General features: G+C 37.5%; 1 protein-coding gene across 3 annotated transcripts in view; it reads right to left on the bottom strand.

Moving 5' to 3' along the window:
- Window positions 1-27,817, bottom strand: part of MALRD1 (MAM and LDL receptor class A domain containing 1) — an 800,866-nt gene that overhangs the window by 758,647 nt on the left and 14,402 nt on the right. For all 3 annotated transcript variants that reach the window (XM_046012349.1, XM_046012350.1, XM_046012351.1), the window contains exons 2-4: window positions 24,436-24,576; window positions 7,306-7,400; window positions 7,056-7,217 (exon numbers count right to left, since the gene is read on the bottom strand). In XM_046012349.1, the coding sequence (XP_045868305.1) occupies window positions 7,056-7,217; window positions 7,306-7,400; window positions 24,436-24,576 (398 nt within the window). The remainder of the gene's footprint in view (window positions 1-7,055; window positions 7,218-7,305; window positions 7,401-24,435; window positions 24,577-27,817) is intronic.

The following is a 27,817-nucleotide window of genomic DNA, read 5'->3' as shown; positions in this document are numbered from 1 at the left end:
GTCACCCAAGCCGGTGAAACACAAATTTATATCACAAACATCATCCACTTCTCTGAGCTTTCTGCCCATATATCCACAGCCTCCTGGACATTTTTACCAAATGACAAAAGTCACTTCTAAGTCATAATATTTTTCCCCTCCCATGACTCCCATTCTCTGACAATGGCTCCAGAAGACTGCCACTTTTCAATGCTCAAAACTCCAAAGTGGCTTGAGGAATCACATTCTCTTCTAGCCCTACATCCATACCATCAAGACCTGTGAAGCCTTCTCTTCTTTCCATTCCAACTTCTCTCCCTGTATCTTCATTCCTGATCTAATGAAAAGGCTTTTAAGTGAACTTCTCACCTTCAATTCTTTCCATCAAAGTTTGCAATATGTATATTTGTTTGATTCAATTAAATTATACGTTAACTTGGTCTAACTGAAGGAAAGTTAGCGTGAAAATTGGCTACCATTTAAGCCCACTGGTCTAGCAAGGGGAAATGTTTTTCTTAGGGAGAGTACTATTTCTCTAAATGTAGGAAATTCAACCATGGGTCTGTAGCTATAAAACTTAAGACCCATCAGACATAACGCAGTACTCAAATTAAATATATTTAAACAGAAAGACTTTCCAGAGATTTTGGTTGGGATCCTGAAAAGAAGGATGGGTTGAACCAGCTCAAGAAAGTGGAATCTCAAAAAGCCAGGTCTAGGGTCAGTAGCCATGTTTGTGTATGGTAGTTGTATTTCTAAGAAAAGTGAGGTCTAGCATTCTTTGTTTTCCCCAAAACTTTGGTAAATAAGTTTTTCCAAACATCCACCTCATTTTAACTGCATTAGGGAAAATAAAGCAAAGAATAGCAAACTAGCAAATAAAATAACACAGATAATGAAGTTAGAAGCTTAACGACATCACAGAAGTCAGGTAAGGGCTGCATTGATCAACAGTAAATAATAGACAAATTGCTTTCACCCCAAACATTTTAAGAGAAGATGGCCTCTAAGGGAGGCAAGGAGTCAGCGTTCAAGCCTTCAAGATTTAAATCTTCAACAACTCTTTGACAGTAGCTAAATAATGGCCATAAACTCGCTTGGATGACACCAGTAACTGCATGAACAGAAACTCTAGTAGTTAGATTTATCATATTAAAGTTTTCTTAATCAGTAGTGTGCATTCAATATTATTTCTCAAGCAAACATGTGAAATGCAAAAAGATGACTGTAATTTTTTGCCATCATGGGTTCACACAGTAAATAGTCTTGACTTATATGGGAAATGACTCCAATCATGATTTAGAAGAGTTTGAGAGTAGATTTTTTTAAGTTAATGATTTGTATTTATTTTTATGAGTACTTCTCTTTCATCCATGTTAATAAAATCTATTGTTTCTGAATACAAGGTTGCTAAGAACTCTTTGGCATGTCGAAATGGAATATCAAAGAAATGACAAGCAGATAATAGCATATAAAAATGCTTTGATATCATTTTAAAATTCAGGCACTGACTTCTCATTTACTTTGAGAATCCAAACATTTGACATGAAAGTCATGGTCAGTGATATACTTAGTAATACAGTATTCCTTCCTTCCTACCCATAAAACCAATATGAAAGTGCCTTCAAGACAAAGAAAAGGAGAGTGAGGGAAGGTTTTACTTGCATCTGAGACTAAATTTCTGCTATATATTTGGCCTGGTTTATTATTTGCTTCTGCAAATATTTTAGGACAATAGCAAAATGAATTGCTTAAATCTACAATTTTGAGAAATGCAATTGCAGTTAATCAGCAGAATATGTGTAAAAATGTTGTTTTATCCAACACAGCAGGCAAAAGAATGTTTAATGAGTCACCTGCAATATATTTGGACAAATCTAGAAGTTGGATTTTTCCATCTGTATTTTATAAATCCTTATAATGCTTTTTTATTTTTCTTAATCCTTATAATGCTTTAACATAATAAAGAAATTATCACGGCTCAGTGAGTAAATGATTAAGATGTGAAATCAAACTATACTGGGTTCTAATCTGAATGGAGTTTAATAGGCTATTTCACTCTCCGAAGCTTGTGAATTATAGTTCTGATTCAGAAGACTGCCGTGCAGGGCCCATAAAATCATATATACAAAGGACTAAATGCAGTGCATTATATGGGGTAGTAAGTGCTCAGTAAATCCTAGATGTTATTACTCCTTAAACATCTTGAGAAACTTTTTTAAATGCTGCTGTCTTTGTTGACTAGATGCATAAACACAATTCCTTGTCATGTTGCAGTATTCCCTCAGAAATGAACAAGCTTCATTTCATTAAGGTGTAGACCTAGCACTGTACACATAAAGGTGACAAAGCCCCCACATGACAGAGACTTTCTCAGAAGCCCATGCTACGCCCTGGTCCAGCGGAAACGGCCATCTCCTATTTGGATATCTCTAAAGGAAGCATGAAAGGCTTTGAAACTGTCCAAAGGCAGCATGGAGGGGAAACTGCAGAAAACAGAGTAATTCTCAGAGGCTTATAAACTGATGAGGCAGCAGATATTGTCTGGAGATGCTGATTACAAAATGTCCTCCAATAAGCCTGTCACTCAAGCTTTTGCACGACGAAGCTACAAGAGGACGGTGGGAAGTATGACAAGCACAGTGCGTCTCTGTAGGCTCAGCTAAGCAAAAGCATGTGAACACCTGCTCCCTTGCTGACAGAACAGAACAAACACATGCCTGCAATCTTAAAGATTGGTGTAGCCAAAGGATCCCAGGAGAGTCATACGGTTTCCTAAGTTTTACAAAGCCTCTAAGGTAGAGGCGCTGTTTTCATATCAGCAATAAAGTATTTTGGCAAACTACTTAATATACTGCACAGGCATCTACTTTCGCTGGAGCCACTGACTCATTTTAAAGCACTCGAGTGAATAACCTCGCTGCCTCAGCTATAGCCCCACGGCCCCCACAGTGATATATTTGGGAGTTTTCAGTTTTATAGTTAGCTGCTACACATATTTAATCCTCAGCCCCTGCAATGTGCCACTTGGGAAGGGATGGCTGGGAAAAAACAAGGAAGTTGTTTTAAAGGGTTTAACACACAAGACTCAGCTGGTTCCAGTTCTACCCAATCCCCAGATCTCCATCTGGCTACCCTACCCGTAAAGACATTGACCTTGAGTTGGAGACAGAGAAGGGAAGGCACAAAGCTTGGCAAAAAGATAGGTTAGGGTTCTTTGACCATCCACTCTGCTTCAGAGTCGGAAAGGATGTGTAAATGCTGACAAAGTTTATACACAGACAAAATCCCGTTTCAGTCATTAAAGTTTATGTGAGCATATAGACAGAAGGGACTTCAGCAAGTCCATCCTTCAGCATGCAGTCTTTGTGACTTAGTCCCCTCGAAAGCACTCTTGGCTCCGTTTTGTTGCTCTTGTGTTTGTTTTGTTTTGCTTTGTTATTGAGTGAAGACAGAGAGACATAGGGGAGAAAGAAGAGAAGTGTTAAGAAATAAACTAGGGGAAAAAAAAAAAAAGAAATAAACTAGGGGCATCTGGGTGGCTCAGCCGGTTGAACATTTGCCTTCAGCTCAGGTCATGGTCTCAGGGTCCCGGGAGTAAGCAGGGATTGAGCAGGGAGCCTGTTTCCCCCCTCCCTTTACCCTTCCTCCTTCCACTAATTCTGTCTCTCTTTCTCTCCTTCAAATAAATAATAAATAAAATCTTTTAAAAAAAAAAAAGAAAGAAACTAGTAACTTCTTCAGTATCAGGTATCATTAACCTGAAAATCCACTATAAATTAGATGCACTCAGTCTGCACACACACACCCCAAATCCAGGAACACATAGTCTCCCTTCCACATGCCTATCATTACTGCCCCCCTTACAAACTATCTATCAGATAAGGGGTTAACATCCAAAATATATAAGAAACTCGTACAACTAAATAGTGAAAAAAAATGCCACACAAATAAAATAGAGAATATCATTCCAAAGATAGACATTCCAAAGACAGACAGACAAATAACCAACAGGTACATGAAAAGATGCTCAACGTCACTGATCATCAGGGAAATGCAAATCAAAAGTACAATGAAATACCATCTCACACCTCTCAGAGGGGCTAGTATCAAAAGATAAGAGATAATGTGTTTGGAAGGATGTGGAGAAAAGGGAATCCTTACTCACTGTTGGTGGGAATGGAAACTGGAGCAGCCGTTATGAAAAACAGTACGGCGGTTCTTCAAACAATTAAAAATAGAACTACCATATGACCTAGCAATCCCACTTCTGGGTATTGAACTGAGATCACAACCTCAAAGACATACCTGCACTCTCATATTTATTGAAACATTATTTATAACAGCCAAGCCATAAGCAACCCAAGTGTCCATCAACAGATGAATGGAGAAAGAAAATGTGGTATATACATACAAAGGTATAATTCAGCCAAGAATGGAAAGAAATCCTATCACTTATGACAGCATGCTGGAACTTTGAGGGTACTATGCTAAGTGAAATAAGTCACAGAGAGACAAATACTCTATGATTCACTTACACGTGGAATCTATGAAAGCCAAACATAGAAACAGAGTAATTTTTCGTTTGGCAGGGTCTGCATGGTGGGGGAAATGGGGAAATGTTGGTCAAAGGGCACAAACTTCCAGCTATAAAATGAGTAAATTCTGGGTATCTATAAGCAGCATGGTGAATACAACTAATAATACTATCTTATATACTTGCAAGTTGCTAAGAGAGTAGATCTTAAATGTTTTTACTGCATGATAAAAATTATAATTTGGTGATGTGATGGATATGTTAGCTAACTTTATTGTGAAAATCACTTCACAATGTACATGCATCAAATCATCACATTACATCCATTAAACTTAAACACATATCAGTTATATCTCAATAAATATGGGAGAAAATTCTTTTCTTCACACGTACTAGGAACATTCCCTGAATCCCACCTGATACACCGAGTGCCCCAAGTGAGTTTTTATTTAAAAAATGAATCAATCATTCACAGGAGGACTTGAATGCCTGATGGCTTAAGATACCCTGTGGTCCCCATGCAGCCCCACACCAATATATCTGACTTCAATAGAGTACAAAGCTTCAAATGGCAGAGTTATGTTTCCAGCCGTACAGTTCCTCTAACGTGCTCTCATCTAGGTGTCATTTAACCATCTACGAAGTGATTTTCTCTGATCCTCTTTGGAACCCCATTTAGTTTACAAAAGCCTGAAATTTCAAACTACAGTGAATTTATGACAGATCAATTAAGAAAATGTGTCATTCTTATAGCTTACAATTCAATTTTATAGTAGAAATCCTGCTCATTCTCCCATCCTTCCTCTTGCCACTTAAAATAACTGAAGTTAAAATTCAATCCAATTCAATCCCTACAGTTAAGCAAGTGCTAAATCTATCACATGGCAGATGATTTTCTACACTGTATTAAAATTATAAAATTGATTATTATACTATTCAAATAACAGACAATAAATGAAACCTGCTTTAGCCAAGATGGCTAAATCGGCCTGCAAACCAGGTTTAAAAAGCAAATTTATAAAATGCTTTAAGATCCTGTTTTTAATGGGAAATTTTTCTCAGCTCTCTCAAATGTAAAAATATGCAATGCTTTACCAAGAACTCCTGTAATAATCATGAGATTATAATTTCCACCATACATAAGTTTTATTAGGCTGCATAAATAAGTTTGTCTTTTATAGGCTTGCATGGGCTTTCATTCTCAAAATTATTTTGGAAAATAAAGGCTGTATTGAATAATTTGAATTTAGCCATGAAATGAATATGACAATTATTCTACTTCAACAGCATTTGGAATTAGTATTTAAATCAAATAGTCTATTTCCTCATTACCCAATATAACCCTGTTCTCTGATAAGCATGAGAAAAGTTTGGAAGATAAGTAATTCTTAAGAATAAAAGATGAAAAGAAAGAGGAGGTTGGAATAGTAAAAGAAATAGAAAATGAAGGGGATTTAAGAAACTAAGAAGATAATTAGAAAGCTATATTTTACTGATATATAAATATATGTTAAAATATATCACTTTAGTTTGTTTTTTTTTTAAGATTTTATTTATTTGACAGACAGAGATCACAAGTAGGCAGAGAGGCAGGCACAGAGAGGGAGGAGGAAGCAGGCTCTCCACTGAGCAGAGAGCCCGATGCGGGGCTCGATCCCAGGACCCTGAGATCATGACCGGAGCCAAAGGCAGAGGCTTAACCCACTGAGCCACCCAGGTGCCCCTCAACTTTAGTTTTTATACATAACATTTAAACCCATCTTTTAAAAGTGTCTTTTAGGGTGACTGGCCATCCCAGTTTCCTGAGACTGGTTTCAGTGCTTGACAGTCCTGGCAAATCCTAGTCCTTGGCCAACTGGGACACTGGTCATCTTACTTTTAATTCATCTATTACTAATGATATAGGAAAGGTACCAGGGTTGAAGCCAGGCAGCCAAGAAAGAATTCTTGAGATGTCTTTGGTGCAAAAAGGCAGTTTTATAAAGCATGGGGATAAAACCCATGGGGAGAAAGGGCTGCACTGTGGTCACAAGGAATGGCTCATTATATCCTTCCAAGTTGGGAGGGAATTAGGGATAGTGTTAGTTTCTAAGGAATTTTGGAAGCAAGGTTTCCAGACTTGAAGGGGTGAGCTATTGTTGGGAAAGGTCATTTATTACTGTCTAATAAAACCTGAGACATGAGACCCTTCAGATGTATATTGGTGGGCCATATGCTTGGAGGATGATTGCCAACATGTATCTTGGGGGTAGAGATAAAGGATATTTCCAAAGGAATTTTTATATATGTTAAAATAGACTTACAGGGTCCTGGGGGTCAGGCTAAGACTGCCTCTTCCCATTAGCAAATAACGTCAAGGTAACCGAGTTCCTAGAGGAATGTCACTCTGCCTGTTTTGAGGACTTGTCAATGGGCTGTAGGGAGTGAGGAAATTTAATAACTTTTCTTCTGCCTTTGTTTCCAAAAGGAAAATCAGTTAAAGACCTATATTTTACCATTTTCCCCTCAATGACATAGTTAGAAAATATAACATGCATACCCGAAATTTCTGGTTGCTCTGGATGTTCAGGACATTTCTCTCCCACTGATTGTGGAGCCCAGCTGTGTTTTGCCATAAATGCTGAATGGGACCACCACGTGTAGTCTGAAGGCCAGCCACTAATTTGTTACTCACTTGGCTGGAGAAGTAATAAAATGTAATCTGTGAAAAATAAGTAATGTCCGAATGATTATAAAACAGAATTTCCCAAATGTGAAAAGTATTTGAAATGCTGTGTGTTTTCAAATACCTGACAAGCATGTTGGTTATCCGTCGGAAGAAAGACTCTGCTTCTTAAGTCTGAGGAAGTAGAATTCCCTTTGGAGACCAGTGAGAGGAAGTGGGCTGTGGGCAACAACAGTCAGCGTGTTACTGACAGAAATCCTTGGTAAATTTATTTAGTACACCAGGCAGTAAGAATTTAGGCCCATATCCACATTAGGTCAATATATTTCTGTTTCAAGAATAAAATATTTAACCACACCATTCATTTTTGCAAATGGTCTGACTGATCGTTTTACGTCACTACATTCCCCAGAGAAATAGCTTATTGTGATTATACTCCCTATAACGCTACTATGGGCTGCAGTAATGACCTAATTTATCTCCTGTAACACAGAAAGTTATAGCCCTGCAAAGACAGTATCCAGGGAAAATACTGTACTGGCATCACCCACCAAAATAAATGAAAACTTCAAAGGAGATCATTGTTTGCTCTAGAAAGAATTGGATCAAAGAGTCCTAGCTTTCCCTGTGATCGTAGAAAATGATGCAGAGCCCTGATGCTGTCCCACATTTTGCACTGAAGACCCTGCCAGAGAACCATTATTATTAAAATTCTAGAACATAAGTGTGGGACATTTTCTGGGCTTTCATAATTTCCTACAATGCTTGACACGGTTATAGTGTATAATCAGGGAACTAACTGTGTCCTACTCTATTTGGTATCTTGCTATTTGTCAAAAGGAATGAAAAAATAATGTTGATGATTATGATAACCTATCGACCAAGTTATTCCATGGTCATTTAAAGCTGGGGTTGGAAATCAAATTTAATTTTCACATCACTGAGAGAATCAATAGTAAAATTATGAAACCTAAGATACGTCTTCTTCCCTACACCTATTTCAAAACTGTTTCCTAATTAGCAGAAAATTATGACATTAATGATTGCTGTCAATATGGTAAGAGGCATAACTGAAACCCCTGCAATAACAGAAGACCGTTCTGAGAATGTACTCCCTGGAATAATTATATAAACATGATTTAGATGAAGAGCTGGTATCGCATAATACAGTGGACAGTCATTAGTTTGCTCTTGCTGCATGTTCAGAAGGTAACGCAAATGCTAAGCAAATAAATAATCAAATAAGTATAACGAGTTATTATATTTACTATATATCATGTTATCATTTAAATAAGTGTTATTGCAATCATATTACTAGCAATACAAATGAATAGTATTCAACTGGGTGGCTCAGTCAGTTAAGCATCCAACTCTTGAGTTCAACTCAAGTCATGATCTCAGGGTAGTGAGATCAAGCCACGCATGAGACCCCAAGCTCAGTATGGCATCTGCTTGAGGTTCTCTCTCTCCCTCTCCTTCTGCCCCTTCTCCTGCTCACACTCTAAATAAATAAATAAATATCTTTTTTTTAAATGTAAAGTTTTATTTTTTTAAAAGGCTTTATTTATTTAACAAAGAGAAAGAGAGAGTAAGCACAAGCAGGGGAGTGGCAGGCAGAAGGAGAGGGAGAAACAGGCTCCCTGCAGTGCAGGGAGCCCAATACAGGACTTTATCCCAGGATCCTGCATGACCTGAGCTGAAGGCAGACACTTAACTGACTGAGTCACCCAGGTGCCCAAAAGGTAACGTTTTAAATTCAGAAACAGCTTGAGATCTTTTGACACTTGTCTAGGAATAAACTTTCTTTTTGTGGGAGAAAACAAAGCAGTGTTCAAAATGTACCCAACACCAACATCTGATTTCTACCTTTAATTCCTACAACGTAGTGGCAATACAAAGTATTTCTTTAAATGCACACTCGGTTTCACCTTGTTCCCTACAGTGTGAATATAGTATTTCTTTAACTGGTGAAGCTGTTCCTTAGAGAAAAATACTATTTTATGGAAAACTCTCTCTTGTTCTCCAAAATACTTTATTCATCCTGTCTATAAGTATACAAGAAAGAAGCACATCCTTGGCGGTGTAAGTTTTTCCTGCATGTACATTCCTTCATCCTACACCCCATCCTACTGCTGCTTCTAACCAACGAGAAGAGACTTACGAAGCTGATAACCAAAAATGTACCAAATGTTTTTGGCACATACTCCTCTTACTCCTGAAGTAGCCTACCAACAATCATATTATACACATACATGCAAACATCACTATCACCATTATAAATTTCCTATTAACCTCTACTGTATTCATCTCGGTTTGCTTATATGGCTCATAAATTCCCATTTTATGCCTGTATCCATAAAAGTAAGTGCACAGCATATCTTTAAAACATATTTCAAATAATCTCATAGTAAAGTGTTAACTATCAAAATGACAAAATAAGAATAAGCAGTGTGATTTTATTGATAATGTTAAATGTTTACATTAATGGGCTTTCAAAGAAAATTTTTTTTCTCAGGTGCTGGGTAAGTTTGAAATAAAATCCCAACATAAACCAAGACTGATGACAAAAAAAAAAAAAGGAAGCATATAAAACATGAAAACAACAAAAACCATGAATCAAGTCAGAAGGGGCTAAATCCAACAACTTTGGCAGTGATTTCTACCAGCCTTGATCCTCAGGAAAGATAAGGCAGAATTTTCAGTCTCACTTTCTTCAACTATTGACAGGCAGCCTTGCATTTCCTCCATTTCCCAAGTTCTAAGTGATTAATAGGAATGAGTGTGAGCAGAAGGAACATAAATCCTATTGCATGTTATAGAGCAACCAACTGGCTCAAAGGAGCTTAAAAAGTTTGAGTGTTTTGACAGTGAGATAATATCAGTCCTCGAGAACATTTCCCCAAAAATCAGACTGCAGAAATGGATCATCATGACAAGGCCCAAGGACTGAGGCAAAGGTTAAGAAGATGTGGTATATATACACAATGGAATACTATGCAGCCATCAAAAGAAATGAAATCTTGCCATTTGCGACGACGTGGATGGAACTAGAGCGTATCATGCTTAGTGAAATAAGTCAATCGGAGAAAGACAACTATCATATGATCTCCCTGATATGAGGACATGGAGAAGCAACATGGGGGGGTAGGGGGATAGGAGAAGAATAAATGAAACAAGATGGGATTGGGAGGGAGACAAACCATAAATGACTCTTAATCTCACAAAACAAACTGGGGGTTGCTGGGGGGAGGTGGGATTGGGAGAGGGGGAGCGGGCTATGGACATTGGGGAGGGGAGGCGAACCATAAGAGACTATGGACTCTGAAAAACAACCTGAGGTTTTTGAAGGATCAGGGGTGGGAGGTTGGGGGAACAGGTGGTGGGTGATGGGGAGGGCACGTTTTGCATGGAGCACTGGGTGTTGTGCAAAAAGAATGAATACTGTTACGCTGAAAAAATTAATAAAAAGGGAAAAAATGTCAAAACTTTTGGAAAGGCAGGAGTGTGTTCAGAAATATGACTAAGTTCATTAACAGAGAGGAAATAATAGTCTTCAGTATAAACTTTTTCCAGTTGGTAATTTGTATTTATTAAATTCCGTTTCCACTAAATCATAAGTTTTGTCTCATACCCACTCATTAAACTAACAAGCTCAACACAACCACATAATATCTGCTAAAACCATATGTCTTAAAGGACACCCTCAAATAGTAATCTCTTAAAATTGCTGGCAAATTATCAATGAATGCAGCCATTTCAATTTAAGCCTGCTTCAGTGATGAAGAGCTACAGGAATCACTTTAATGTATCATAAAACTTGACCATAAGCATTAGGGTGATATCAACAAAAATGCCAATGAAAATTTACTCCTCCATTCAGGCAATGAAGAAAAACAAAACAAAAACAAAAAAAAACCCAGCAAGTGAGTTTTATGGTTTTTGGTGTGTTTTTGTTTCTGCTTTTTTTTGTTTGTTTGTTTTAAGTCTTCCCCACACCCAAAGCGGAGTCCAACACGGGGCTTTAATGCATGACCTGAAATCAAGACCTGAGCCCAAATCAAGAGTCAGATGTTCAACCGATTGAGTCCCCAGGCTCCGCTTATGGTTTTTTAACTTGTCCTATTCCCACTGCTCACTTCCAGATCCATAACAACTTTGAAAAATAGCAGTCCAGCACGGCAGCCAGAACAATGAGAAGAAAACAGAGCTCTTTCAAAGCCTCATTACCAAATAATTGTCATTATTTGACATGTCTGGTGTTTCCCCAAAAAAGCCCACTTACAAGGCTGTCTGAAATTCACCACTTTAATACCTTGTTCAGTGGAAAAAGCCTTCTTCCCTGCGAGCATTTGAGCTGGCAGGCTACCTGTAACATGCAATTTATTTATCCTTCTGCTCACATTCATTCCTATTAATCACTTACAACTTAGGAAATGGAGGAAATGAGAGGTAAGTATTTTAATTTTATAGTTGCCTGAGGTAGCATATAACAGTTGGGGCTCAAAAGTCTAACCAAAAAGCTAAAAGCAAACTCTGGGGAATGGGATGTCCCATGGGACTTGGCTTTGAAATACTCCTATTTTTCCTCCAAATCTAGATGGACATATACAAAAAGCTAAAAGCAAACTCTGGGGAATGGGATGACCCATAGGAGTTGGCTTTGAAATACTCCTATTTTTCCTGCAAATCTAGATGGACATATGGCTATGCACATGTTCTGGAAAGACCTAAAAGGCCCTCAGCTCTCATCTCTGACTGACTTTGAGGCTCTATGAAAGCACAAAGTTAAGACTAAGACGGAGTTGTCAACTGCCTGCTTTTGTTGATAGTGATCCTCAACAGGCATAGCAAGTCCCTCAACAAACACTGGGAGATTTCATGATTGCAGGCATTTAAGGAACTCTCTTTTTGATCATTAACTGACCATGAAGTTGACCATACAGAGAATTCAATGGCTATACATGACAAGAATAAAGACTCCAGGATTGGTCTAGAAAAGTCACTGAACTAAAAAACAACAAATTAAACAAACAACAAGAACGATAACAACAAAATGTGGCAGGTAAGACATCAGACTTTCAGATTTGCTTTATTATATTGTTTTAAATATCCATGTTCCCAAGGCAATTGTGACAAACATAAAGAAAAAGAAAATATGACCCATACAAAAGAAAAAAAGCAATCAATAGAATGTGTCTCTTAATTTGTTGTTATAATTGATGAAAGTAAAATTATAATTCACTGTTAATGAAAGAGAATGAGAAATAATGAAAAAGAGAAAGAATGAGAAAGTAAATTAACAGGATACACTACAAAATACCTATGTAACAGAAAACAGGAATGGAGGAAAAGAGCAACAAGAAAGACATGAGACACACAGAAAACAAACAGCAGGTGGTAGGTCTAAATCCCACCTTAGTAGTAGTTATGCTATTTATAAATTGATTAAAGTCTCCAATCAAAACTGAGGTTTACACATTATATAAAAATATGATCAAACAATACAACTACCCTAAAAGGATGAATATAAAAGCATACAAAAACCATAATATACAAATAATAACAAAAGGAGAGCTGGAAACCCAGGGGGGGAAAAGATTAAACACACACAAAAAAATACTATTAGAGACAAACAAGCACAATTTATCATGATAATAGAATCAAGCTATCAATAAAATAAAATAATTATAAACATATACACCTCAAAACAGAGCCTTAAAGTATATGAAGCAAAAGCTAATAAAAGCAAAGTGAAAATAAACAATTCAACAAAAATAGTTGAATAGATACCCCACTTTCAAGAATGGATAGACCACCTAAAAAATCAGTAGGGAAACAAAAGACTTAAGCCACAATATATCTATTAGACCTAACAGACACCTACAGGACACTCCATCCAACAACAGCAAAATACACATGTTTCTACAGTGCACACAGAATATTCTCCAGTGAAGACCATATTTCAAGACATAAAACAAGTCTTAATATATTTAACAAAATAGGAATTAAACAAGTATGTTCTATCACTAAGGAGTGATTTGAGTCAACAGCAGAAAGAGATGTGGGAATTCCCAAATATGCGGAAACCAAATAAGATGCGCCTAAATAATCAATGGGTTGGGTGCTTGGGTGGCTCAGTCAGTTAGGCGTCAGTCTTCAGCTCAGGTCATATCAAGCCCTACATCGGGCTCCCTGCTCAGCAGGGAGTCTGCTTCTCCCTCTCCCTCTGCCCCTACCCTCCCTGCTCATGCTCTCTCTTTCACTCTCAAATAAATAAATAAATAAATAATAAAATCTTTATAAATAACCAATGGGTCAAAGGGAAAATCAGAAGAGAAATTAGTAAATAGTTGAGATGAATGAAAATGAAAATACACTGTATCAAAATGTATGGGACACAGTTAAATGAGTGCTTAGAAATAAATTGGTAGCTGCAAATTTCTAAATTAAAAAAAAAGAAAGCTTTTAAATCACAGACTAACCTTCCACCTTACAAAGATTAAAAGAAAAGCAGACTAAACCCAAAGTGAGCCAACGTTTGATTTGATATTAGAGCAGAGATAAATGAAATAAAAAAAATAACAGAAACAAAATAAAGAAACCAAAAGTTGGTTCTTGGAAAGATCAACAAAATTAACAAATCTTTTACTAAACTGACTAATAGGGAAAAAAAAAAGACTGAATTTTTTAAATGAAGAGTTAAACAAGGGTTGGAACCACCAACCTTATAGAAACAAAAAAAAACTATAGGGTGATAATATCAACAATTTCAAGCTAACAAATTGGATAATGTAGATGATATGACAAATTCCTAAAGAGACACAAACATTGACTCAGGACCAAAACTGACTCAAGAAAAAATACAAAATCTGAATAAATTATAAGAAATAAAGAGAATGAATCTATCATCAAAAAGCTTTCCACAAAGAAATTCTCGGTCACAGAAGGATTAACCAGTGAATTCTATAAAACATTCCAACAAGAATTAAAATCAGTACTTCACAAACTCTTGCACAAAGTTCAAAAGTTCTCAACTCATTCTGTGAGGCCATTGTCACCTTGATATCAAAACCAGACAAACTAAATGATAAGGAAACTATAGGTCAGTATCTCGGGCTAATATAAATGTGAAAACCCTAAATAAAATACAAGAAAGTCTCATCAAGCAAGATATAAAAAGGATTATTCACCACGACCAGGTAGGATTTATCTCAGGAATGCAGTTAGTTCAATGGATGAAAACCAATCATCATAAAATGCCATATTGATCAAGTAAAGTCTAAAATCTCATGATCATCTCAATCAACACAGAAAACACATGTGACAAATTCTCATGACATTAATATTCAACAGATGAGCCACAGGAGGGAACATGTGTACCTGACAAATGACAGCTACAAAAAACCCTCACCTAACATCATGCCTGATGGTAAAAGATTGAAAATGCCCCTCATAGGAATAAGACAAGGATATCTGTTATTACCACTTCTACTCAAAATTGCCCTGGAGTTTCTGGCCAGACAGTTAGATAAGGAAAAGAAATAAAAAGCATCCAGAATGGAAACAGAAAGTAAAACTCTCTCTACTTGCAAATGACATGATCTTATATAGAGAGGGTCCTAAGGAACCATGTGATTATACTGGGCTCACGTCAACAGCCCAGGTTCAATTTATTTTAAGGTCAACTGATTCATAACCATAGTACATCTATAAAGTCCTCTTACAATAGGGGTGCCTGGGTGGCTCAGTGGATTGAGCCGCTGCCTTCGGCTCAGGTCATGATCTCAGGGTCCTGGGATCGAGCCCCGCATCGGGCTCTCTGCTCCGTGGGGAGCCTGCTTCCTCCTCTCTCTCTCTGCCTGCCTCTCTGCCTACTTGTGATCTCTCTCTCTGTCAAATAAATAAATAAATAAATAAATAAATAAATAAATTAACAATAGCACCTAGATTTGTTTTGATTGAATAACCAGGAGATGGGAATCTTAGGGTGCATGGGCAAGGGACCTCTTTAGAATTCTGCCTACCACAATTAGATAGACAGTTTGGTTCTCTCGTTCCATTTGCTACATGTTAAAAGTACTGACTAGTCTATGAAGCTTAAACTAGTTGAGTTCTTGTAAATCCTTCCTTGACTAATTCAGTTGTAGCATACACTGAATCAATGTATCTTCTCATCAGGTTGCCAGATTTCATTTGCAAAGAACTGAAATCCACTGGGTCCTTTCCAAGGGCTTTAATTGGTAAAATTCCCTGCCCGATTTCACTTGGCAGAATCTCAGTCTACTGCTTATTTGGCTGTGCTTTCAAAGATATATTCTTTTAAACAAAAATATGTTCTTTGAATTTGTATCATATTCTTTTTAATACACTATTATTTGACTTTATATATTTCTGTAGGGGGGTATGGGTTTTTTTTACTTGTGGCTGAATTAATTTGAAGAATATATGCCCATATAAATTTCACAAAGAAATAAGCCATCTGCCTGTAAAGAATAAAATTTGTGCCAAAAGAAAAACAAATGACCTATGAAAAATTTCTGTATTTCTACAGAGAAATTACAGAATGTTTTATTATTTAGCTCAAACTCATGGAATAATAAATTTCTGTATTTCTACAGAGAAATTACAGATTGTATTATTATTCTTAAGCTCAAATCTGTGGAATAATAATATTTACTTTAAAATATTTGACAGCTTGACTACTTCTGTTATATGGAAAATTTTCATTGACGTCATATCAGTTAAGTCAACTAATCATCTAAGTTGTCAACTATGATTCCCTGACTGATGTATTACTCTGAATTTGAAATAAAAGAAATGGGAAAATAAACAGATATTGAATTATTTAATAAGAAATAGGCATCAGTTTTGTTCAGGAATTATGAAAACTTCATGTAGCTCACGAATTCAAAATGCACACAACATGCGGGCACAGGTCAAGGACCTTGATATCATTAGCTTGACAATCAAAGAATTCGTAGAATAAATAAAGCTCTCTGCAAAATACTGCTTGATACAGAATGAATCATTAAGTATCAAATAGGCATGCCTTTGAAATTCTTTGTGTAACATTTAAGCCACTGCCATGCATCTGTTAACATCTCATTTCTGCAGCCTGGTTGAACAGAGGTAGAAGTCTCCTTAGGACTCTCTCTATAAGATCATGTCATTTGCAAGTAGAGACAGTTTTACTTTCTGTTTCCATTCTGGATGCTTTTCATTTCTTGTCCTTATCTAACTGTCTGGCCAAAAACTCCAGTGCAATTTTGAGTAGAAGTAATAACAGATATCCTTGTCTTATTCCTATGAGGGGCATTCTCAATCTTGTACCATCAGGCTTGATGTTAGGTGAGGGTTTTGTGTAGATGTCATTTGTCAGGTACGCATGTTCCCTTCTGTGGCTCATATGTTGAACATTTTCACCATGAGAATTTGTCATGTATGTTTTCTGCAGAAGGAGGAGGGAAAAGAGAGAAGGCAATGGTCCTGATGAATAAAATCAGTAACCTTTGGCTGACATAAATCTTGACATTAGCAAAGACACATTTGGCCTAATCTTCATTTCCAAAGACAACATCCCCAGAGCAGACTGGTATTTCACTGTCTGAGCACACCAAGTATCTCTACAGCGTACTTATGTGCTTCTTTCAGTCTCAAATATCATGTCTCTCACTTCCCTGTCCATTGAAATACCACTCATCTTTCAAGCCCATTCTCACGTCTTGTCTCAAAGTGATGATATCAGTCTCCATCCGGAGTGAGCTTCTTCCGGTATCATAATTTGCCTATATCCACAGAGCAGGAAGCTCGACTAATGTCATAGCACTTTAAAAATTTTCCCCATATTATAATTCATCTGTTATTGTCAAGGGTGCTTTTCAAAGAGATCCTGTCATATCATATACAACATATATTGTAACAGTCTTTGTAATATTCATAGCACACATTGGGATGCCTTACACACATTGGGGTTAATAAAAGCTTTTGAAATGGAATTCACGGGGCACCTGGGTGGCTCAGTGGGTTAAAGCCTCTGCCTTCAGCTCAGGTCATGATCCCAGGGTCCTGGGATCGAGCCCTGTGTCGGGCTCTCTGCTCGGCAGGGAGTCAGCTTCCTCCTCACTCTCTGCCTGCTTGTGATCTCTGTCTGTCAAATGAATAGATAAAATCTTTAAAAAAAAAAAAAAAGAAATGAAATTCACAATTGTCACCACCATATATAAATACATGCATGTAAATATATAAAATTTTCACATTTAATTATTTTTTTACTCAAGTATTGAAAATGGCACAAATGGAACAATATACTGAATTTCATTTCACAAATACAAACCTTACCTACCTGTATTTTTATTGTAAGACCCAAGCTGACCTACTATCATAAAGTCTTTTCCTTCACTGAAAATTCAGATGGAGGGGCCCCGGGTGACTCAGTGGATTAAAGCCTCTGCCTTCGGCTCAGGTCATGATCCCAGGGTCCCGGGATCGAGCCCTCCATCGGGCTCTCTGCTCGATGGGGAGCCTGCTTCCTCCTCGCTCTCTGCCTGCCTCTCTGCCTATTTGTGATCTGTCTGTCAAATAAATAAATAAATAAAATCTTATAAAAAAAGAAGAAAATTCAGATGTATGTTGAAGTAACAGCATGATAAAGCTGATTTTTACACAGAATCAGTGCATACATCAGGTATACTGACCTATGTTTGCTACAAAAGTGACCACTAACCACTAAAATCAAGATAACTTATCTGTTAGTTCTTGGAGGAGGAATTTGATCCTTTACTCATGTATCTCCAACAGTGCATATTGTCAGAAGCAAAAATGCTCAATTAATGTTTATTGAACAGACCTGAGACTGCAAACCACGGCTCATAGACAAATCCCACCTGCCACCTGATTTTGTATGGCCTGAGAACTAAGGGTTTTTACATGTTTTTAAATGGCTGAAAAAGTTCAAAAGAATAATATTTGTTGATGTGTGAAAATTACATGAATTATAAATTCTAAAGTCCATTAATAAAGTTTTATTGTAACACAGCTATGCTCAATCTTCATGTATTGTCTGTGGCTACTTCTACAGCATAATGGCAGGGCTGAGTAGCAGGGACATAAATTATGTGATCTAAAAAGCTAAAATTATTTACTCTCTGGTCCTTGAAGGAAAAAATATGCAGATTCATAGAATAGAAAATGTATAAGGTTTATTTCTCCATCACTAGATAGTGAGTTCCCTGGGTACAAGAACTTTGTTCTTCACTCTTATATCTGTAGATCCTATAATAATATATGAAGCAATGTAAATGCTAAATAAGAAGCTTCTGAAATAATAAAAATATAGAAGAATAAATGAACATTGATTTTTCACTGATATCAAAATAGATATTAAGACTATAAAGGCTGCAAAAACTTGATCTAGAAAGTGAGTATGAGATTCTTTTTTTCCCACCTTTTGTCTTTTGCTGTTTGGTTTTTTTGTAAGATTTTATTTATTTACTTGACAGAGATACAGTGAAAGAGGGAACACAAGCGGGGGGCAGGGGGCGGGGGGAGTGGGAGAGGGAGAAGCAGACTTCCCACTGAGCAGGGAGCCCAATGCAGGGCTCGATCCCAGGATCCTGGGATCATGACCTGACCCAAAGGCAGATGCTTAATGACTGAGCCACCCAGGCACCCTCTTTTGTTGTTTCTTATTAGTAAAATAATACAACTCACTGTCTAAATCATGCAGCTTGCCAAGTAGCTAGAAATGCATTATGGTTCCTAGTGCCCGTCACAAAGGGCAGCATGGAGCAGTTTAGGGCATGCTGGTATGAGTACGCCCAGTGATAAATATAATACTTATAGAGAAAAACCTAAAAGTTAAGACCTCAGGAGGAATTAAAGGTAAACCAAAGAGGCATATTTTCATGTGAACAGAAACCTGGAGAAAGGGATCAGAACATGTTAGATTCCTACAGGCTTTGGCCTGAGGTTAGGCTGTGGTTGTAACTTGTAGGTTGTGTGTGACTAAAATTCTGATAGAAGAAAGCTGCTGTCTCCTTGGCCAGAAGAATCAAAGAAAGGAAGCCAGGACAGAGCCAGGTCCACCATAAGTAAAGGGCAGAATTCTAGAAAGAAGAGAGCCAGAAGAAGAGGTGGCTTATGTTCCATAAATAAACCACCCAGATCTCAGGCTAAAATTAAAACATGCATGTGTAGGCAAGGGGCACGTCTAGTGAAGTTTAAAAGAACTGAATTGATATCTGAACTTCTGCCCACAACAAACAAAATAGAGTTTTCTATTTGAGTCTAAGCAAGTTAAGCCGCCACTTAAATTATAAACATCTTAGAAAAAGCTCTGGCAGTTCTCAGAAAACTGGACACTCACTGACACAGCATCTCAAGGCAAAAAGACTTATTTATATAGGAATGCTTATAGCAGTTTTCTTCATGAAATTTCATAACAGGAAAAAAACACAGGTGTCCATCAATAGGAGAACGGATGGGTAAACTCAGCCAATTGCACGCTACTCAGCAATAAAAAGGGAAGAACACGTGACGCACGCTACAACGTGGAGGAGTCGGCAGCATTATGCTGAGTGAACAAAGCCTTGCACCAGGCGCCTACACGTATGTGTTCATGTACATGAAGTCTGAGAACAGGCAAGACAAACCCAAGGGGGAAGACATTGAAATGGTGATTGCCTTGGGAGTGGAGGGTGGGAGCAAGGATGGGTTAGGAAGTTATATGAGCGAACTCTCTGGAGTGAAGATAATGTTCTACATTTTGTTAAGCGTTCAGGTTGCATAGGCGAATGCATTTGTCAGAACTTATCAAATAGTACACTTATGATTGGTGTTTTCATGTAACTCGGACTTTACCTCAAAATTAAAAAAAAATAATAACTGTAACGAATATTGAATTCTAATGGGGCAAACACACTTTTTCTTAAAAGGCCAAATAGTTTAGGCTTTGTGGACCGGACCGTATGGTCTGTCACAACCACTCAACTGCAAGGCTGTAGCACGAAAGCAGACACAGGCACTTTGTGAATGAGTAGGTGGGGCTGTGTTGCAATAAAACTTTATTTACAAAAACAGGAAAATGACCCACAGGCCCTGTGTCTAGATGATACCATGCTAACATATTTGGGGTAAAATGATTCCTGCCACTTCTTTGGAATGCGTTGAAAATATGATGAATTGATAGATGGAGAAAGGGATCGGTAGATGGATAGATATTTGATAAAACAAATATAGTAATTTCAGTTGAATACCTAAGTGGTGATATATGGCTATTCACTGTAAATATGCTTTGAAACTTTTCATATGCTTGAAAAATCCATAATAAGCTGGAGCAGAGTGGAACTATACAAATAAAAACTAAGTGGGCTTATGTTTACTTGACAAAATAGAGTAAATATGACCATGAATTTAGAAACGCAGTGCTCAGTCAGTTAAGTGTCTGCCTTCGGCTCAGGTCATGATCCCAAGCTCCTGCGATCATGCTCAGTGGGGAGCCTGCTTCTCCTTCTGGCCTTGTTCCTCCCTCCCTCTCCCCTGGTTCATGATCTCTCTCTCTCCCTACAGTCTCTCTCTCTCAAATAAATAAGTAAAATCTTTTTAAAAAGAAAAAAAAGAAACACTGTAAATGAAACTTTCAAAGCTATTATGTGCTACCCAGCAATCCCATACAACCAAAGAAAAGCCCCGGGAATGGGTCATTGCAAGTGTGGCCATAGAGAACAGTGAAAGGCCTTCAGTCCTAGGCTAAGACTATCACACTTTCTAGAACAAAATTAAAAGATTGGATGATGTTTAATAATTTGTGCTTGTGATATGATAATATATAGATTTTAGATCTAATTTAATAACTGGTCAAAATAACAAGAGTTCTGGGGCACCTGGGTGGCTCAGTGGGTTAAGCCTCTGCCTTCGGCTTAGGTCATGATCTCAGGGTCCTGGGATCGAGCCCTGAATCGGGCTCTCTGCTTTGCAGGGAGCCTGCTTCTCCGATCTCTCTCTGCCTGCCTCTTTGCCTATTTGTGATCTCTCTCTCCTCTGTCAAATAAATAAATAAATAAATAAATTTTTAAAATCTTAAAAAAAAGAAAATAACAAGAGTTCTAATACCTCCCTTCAAACCTGATTTTAAATACCAAATAAGAAAAATAAGATGGAAATATAGATGGAAATGTTAAATTTTCAAATACATTATTTTTTATCTTTGATAATCTATACATTTTACATTTATAGTAAATAACATATTCTAAAAGCCTAATGTATCTTCTTTTTTTTAATTTCAGGGTTTTTTTTTAAAGATTTTATTTATTTATTTGACAGACAGAGATCACAAGTAGGCAGAGAGGCAGGCAGAGAGAGAGAGAGGGAAGCAGGCTCCCTGCTGAGCAGAGAGCCCAATGCGGGACTCGATCCCAGGACCCTGAGATCATGACCTGAGCCGAAGGCAGCGGCTTAACCCACTAAGCCACCCAGGCGCCCCCTAATGTATCTTCTTTAGTATCACCTGAACTCTAGAATTATTTAAAACTTGATAGTCTGATAAGAGTTACAAGAAAAACTCATATTTCATTCTTTTTTAAAATATAAAGTTTCACCATTGTTGCAAAGATGTATTTGCAGTCTAAATGTATTGTTATCATTTAGGGAAAGCTGCTATTGTGGAGAAGCTGTCTAGCCTTCTAAATGTAATGTTATATATTTCTTAAAAATCAATATTATATTTTAATCACTCTACTCCAAGCTTTAGTAGACTTCAAATATTGACACAGTGATGTTTTTAATGTTCTAATAGATTTTCAAACTTAGCTCTGAAAACTTCTCAAGGCATTGATTACATGATGGAAAATATTATGTTGGAGCACTAGCAAATTATTTCAAGAGTAAGTTAATCAAAAATTTTATTAATACTCATGAAATAAGGATTTTTGAATGGAGACAAGATTCCAACAAGATAATTTTTCTATAAACATTTTCACAGCTAATATCTAAAGGCAGAACATTTGCCTATTTAAAATTATATCTAAGGAAATACTCATATTTAAACATTTAATTGTAGTTACAAGAGATGCATCTCTATTATTAAAATCACCAGCCTTCACTAATTACGCCTGACAATATTTTGCCTTGTTCTCCTTATGAAGCTGGTTTTATTATTATTCCCACTTTACAGATGAGGAAACTGAGATCACGGAACTAGCAGGTTGACATGCAGGGCTCAAACCCATCTAGTTTGACTTCAGAGATGTGAACACAAACCAAGTGATGCAGCTACAGTGATATCTGCCTATAAAACATCTCAATTTTGATGTAATTGCTCCCAATTTATTGGCCAGCTATCAAAAAAAATTGGCATGACAAAATGAGAAAAGAGTAGGAAGAAAGAATGGAAAGAGGGAAGAGAGGAAGGAGGGAAGGAGAGTGGGAAGCAGGAAGCACAATGACAGAGTCTGGTTGTCTAATTCGAAGATGAGGAGGCATACAAGAGGAACAGAAAAAGAGCCACATGAAACAAAAGGAGAAAATTTCAGGTATTCTGCCCAAGACGAAGCCTAGGATAAGTAAATACATGCTGTGAAAGTTTTTAAGTAAAAGAAAGAAGCAGTGGGGATGTTCTAAGGGAGAGATATATATAGAATCAAACAATTTGCAAGGTATTGTAATAACTAAAAGGTGGGAACCGGATTCAATATCATCACCATGTAGTGTAACTGCAGACATAAAAATTTTCTGTGTTGCAGCAAATCATTGGCCCTTCTTGAAAAACTGATCTCTTGTTTGTGATAAAGTTGGCTTATTCCTAACAATTGTCAAAAAGTCCTTTGAAGAAGTATTTTTGCCATGAAAGTCAAGCAAAATAACAAATTACAGGTCACTTACCTAGAAGTTAGAGTCAGGAACACCAAAATTATCCAGAAATGTACTAAATATCAACTTTCCTTGAATGTCAGATGTTTTATGGCAAGTTATACCCACAGTATCTCATTTAGCTCTCACATCAACTACCTATGAATTAAGTATCATCATTCCCCCTCTCAGAGTTGAGAAGACCATGGCTTAAAAAAAGTAAATTGCGGGGTGCCTGGGTGGTTCATTGGTTAAAGCCTCTACCTTGGGCTCAGGTAATGATCCCAGGGGTCCTGGGATCCAGCCGCATCCGGCTCCCCTCAGCCAGGGAGCCTGCTTCCTCCTCTCTCTCTCTGCCTGCCTTTCTGCCTACTTGTGATCTCTGTCTGTCAAATAAATAAAATCTTAAAAAAAAAAAAAGTAAATTGCTCAAGACCATACAGCTAGGAAATGATGGAGCTAGGATTCTAATTTACATGTGTAGTATTTATGCAAACATTTCTAAACAATTAACACCTGATACCTGAACAACGGCTTGCTTTCAATTATCTCTAGGGAAAATACTCGCACTTTAAATTAGGTTGTTTTTATTTGAGAGAAGCATCACTTTTATAAAAAAAACTCTAGCTTTCAATTAGCTATGCTGCACAATATACTATCACTTTTCATGTCATGTGTGAGCCCATCAGACGAGGGAAGGTAAAGAGTTGATTTTTGTTCACTAAAATATCTTAATCACCTGGTACAAAATGGTGAATGAATGAAGTTCATTGGTTATCAAGTAAAGAAATCAATAAATGATTGGCTTCAGAGCTACCTCAAAGGCTACTGAGAGGTCCATCATAGCTTCCTAGACAGCCTGAGAAAACAAGTGTTGTTAGAGCTGAAATCAGTATAACCAAAAGCAAAGTAATTTGATGAATTAACCTATGTAGCATTATCATGTTAAATTTTCCATTTTCCGGGGTGCCTGGGTGGCTCAGTGGGTTAAAGCCTCTGCCTTTGGCTCAGGTCATGATCCCAGGGTCCTGAGATTGAGCCCCGCATTGGGCTCTCTGCTCTGTGGGGAGCATGCTTGCTTCTCTGCCAGCCTCTCTGCCTACTTGTGATCTCTGTCTGTCAAATAAATGAATAAATCAATCTTAAAAAAAATAATAAATTTTCCATTTTCCATAAGGAGTCAAAACAGCTAGAAAATCCCAATCATTCTATAGATAGACTGTCAGGATCCCAGGAATGCAACTATGAGACTCCAGTGTGATATTTTATATCACAGACATCCTGAAAATGGTTAAAGAAGGCATAAAATTAGGCATTATAATAATTGATTTCCAAATGTCAGACAATATTCTACTGCCATAATCTACCACTTGACAAGAAAGAAAAAGATAAAGAAATTCAAAGCGTTTACCAGACGTATCGCCGCTGTGATCATAAAATGGAGGCGAGAGACCAGTCATCCCGTTTCCACTTGTCCAACCAAGTTGCAGACTCTGATCTTGTGTCATACTACAGAGCCCATTCTCGAAATCACATCTTTCATAACTGGAGCCTAATGAGAGAAAAAAGAAAGTAGCTTTCAAAACCCCACTGACTTCTTAAGAAATCAGACAAGAGTGGGAGGGAAAAAAAAAAGCTTAGCAACAAATGGCAAATATAGATTAACATAATAACATAAAGACTATTTTTCACATTTTACGTCTACTTTATTAATGCAAAGCTTTTTTGCAGATGACATTCTAATAAATTGCCACACACAAAAACCAGTGTGGTCAGGGGACCTTGGAGGCTCCGTGGGTTAAACCTTTGCCTTGGGCTCGGGTCATGATCCCAGGGTCCTGGGATCGAGTCCCACGTTGGCCTCTCTGCTAAGTAGGGAGCCTGCTTCCCCCTCCCCCCCAACCCCGTGTGCCTCTCTGCCTACTTGTGATCTTTCTCTGTCAAATAAATAAATAAAATCTTTAAAAAAAAAACAAAAACAGTGTGGTCAAACAGAAAGAAGGCCACGTTAGGTCAGGATACGGAGGACCTAATCCTGGTTTTTGTCTCCTGTTACCTGAGTGTCTGCTAACCCATGCAACCATAGCAAGCCCTTTTCTTCCCTTGTAAGATTGGAATAATGACATCCGGCCCTCTCCCCCTCAAATGGTTGCTGTGAGAATCTAATGATATAATTTATGTAAAATAGAATTCTTAGAAATATAAAATATGAGGAATTATTTATTATTCAGGTTATATCTTCAGCTCCACCTCGATATTCCAGGCTTCCAGGCATATCAGAATCTCCCATGTGGACAGAACACACCACCAAGGACCCTCTGACTGGAGATCAACCATCCATGGCTGTGATGCAGCCCTGCAATTAAACAGGGCACCTTCCTGTTAAATATCAGTGTTCTTGGAATTCTTGGCGCTTTTATCACAATGGCAATTTCTGGCTCTTTTTATCTTTTCCCCAGCTTTAAGTGATCTGAACAGCTTGGCAGAAGCTGAAGGATTTGGACATTTATCTGTTCACAATAACCACGAGGTCAGGCTTTATTTCATTATCCAACATCTGCGAATGTCACTATCTCAAAAACAGGTTATCTGGACCACAAACAGCCCGGGCTGGGTTATAGTTCTTAGCAACTGTGGAGGTTTGCCTTTGACAAGTTTGTTCTTGCCCTGACTGGTTGCATTAGCCACTGCAGGAGTAAATATGCCGGCAAATAGTTAGGCAGCGTTTGGCAACCCATGCGGGAAATCATAATTTTTACTTAAGCATATTTTGGACAAAATATTATTTAACAATAATATATCGGATGTGTGCTCTTGAGATCATACATCTGTGTACTAAAAGCTGATTTAGAAATATCACTTTTAAACAGTATTAAGTAAACTCGCTTTATTACCAATGGTCTATTTCATTTATTTTTCTCCTAGATCCCTTATTTTGAAAGATTTCATAGACCAGTTCTGTTCTGTAATAACAAGAATCTTAATAGCTACAATTTATCAAGGTACTATGTTCTGTGCTAGGCGTTCTACTTGTGGTTGTTTATTTATTCCTTACAACAACCATATGGAGCAGGCATTGTTTTCCATTTTAACAGTGAAGAAGCTGGGGGGCGCCTAAGTGGCTCAGTGGGTTGTGCCTCTGCCTTCGGCTCAGGTCATGATCCCAGGGTCCCAAGATCAAGCCCCACATCGGGCTCTCTGCTCAATGGGAAGCCCTGCGTCTCCCTCTCTCTCTGCCTGCCTCTCTGCCTACTTGTGATCTCTGTCTGTCAAATAAATATATAAAATATTTTTTAAAAAAATGAAGAAGCTGGGGTCCTGGGTGACTCAGTTGGTTAACTGTCTGCCTTAGGCTGAGGTTATGATCCTAGGGCCTAGGATCGAGCCCCATGTTGGGCTCCCTGCTCACCGGGGAGTCTGGTTCTCCCTCTGCCACATGCTCTCTCTCTCTCAAATAAATAAATAAATAAATAAATAAAATCTTTTTTTAAAGAAGGTGAGGAAGTTTAAACTCTGTGTTACAAAGTAATTTGTCTGAGCTAGAACAGCTAGTGAGGGCTGGGGCTAAGATTAGAACCCAGGTCTCTTTCTAACTTCAGGTCATGAATTCAAAGCTCTGTTCTGAGGCCTAATTATTAGTCCACTCTCCTATGTTGATCAAAAACCTAAGAGTTAGAGGTCTGTCAGAATCTCTAGTCAGCCCAAGAGAACCAGTATTTCCAGACTGAACTGATGTCATTCTATTCAAAAGCTAAGAAGTTTGATTAGTCTGGGAATCATACCATGGCTAAATTTACAATTACCATAACGTCTTTGAAATATTTAAAATAACTGGAATATCCCAATTATTACCTCATGGACCTCTTGTGATCCAGAGAATATGGCTGAACAAAAGAAAAAAAAAGGAACTAAATTATATAATTATTTGTATAGGTATGTGCATGTCATTCAATTAGTTATGCATGTATCTGCATAAATAGATTCTCAAGTTTCCTGTAGTTCCTAGCAATTTGTACAACAATCTGTTTGTGATTCTAAAATATTCTATTTTCATCACCGTATTTCAGCAATTATGTGTATGAAATATACATACATTCTCACATAAGTGTGAAACATTTTTTAAATACCAAGAAATCACTTTGCATTACAATTACTTAGTTGACTTCTGTTCACAATGTTTTGTTCTTTTTAATAGAGAAAGATAATCATAATGATTTCTGGAAGTGTTAAAGCTAGAAAAATAGCTAAATAGAACATTTTTTTGCTTCTGAATAATCTCAACAGGGATTCTTTTTCTTATAAATGAATCTAATGAAATAGATTTTCAAGTATTTCTTGTAAAAACCACAAACTTCTAATAATGGCCGGATTATTCAAAAATCGCATCTGAAAATTTTCCATTTATTTTCCCCCTACAGAGTGCTGTATTTTAAACGCCTTTGAACCATGTTTCTTGAACTGTTGCTGATTTGCCTCTTAATTCCATATGCCACACGTCTACATCCAAATCTGAAACTATTTGCTTTGTAAACTCTGTCTGCGTTGAGTTCTGCTACCACAGCCGTCACTAAATTGTATTGAGTCAGGCCACAGTTCGACCAGATAGGGAACAATGAGGAACAGTGTGCAGAAATTTATCAGTAGAATCCATGGTCATGGGCTTTTTGATGTGTGGAACTCATTTTTCCAATTTTGTGATCCCAAAGGTGGGACGTACTGTACTCAAAGAGGGAGGGTGTCTCCATGTTGTGATCTGAGGTTGCTCAGAAGGCCCATTTGGGAGACCCCCCCAA

The sequence above is a fragment of the Meles meles genome, chromosome 7 (genome assembly GCF_922984935.1).
Source record: "Meles meles chromosome 7, mMelMel3.1 paternal haplotype, whole genome shotgun sequence".
In the NCBI taxonomy this organism is placed as follows: Eukaryota; Metazoa; Chordata; class Mammalia; order Carnivora; family Mustelidae; genus Meles; species Meles meles.
Note: the sequence above shows the minus strand (reverse complement) of the source record. Positions and strands in the feature narration are given on the sequence as shown.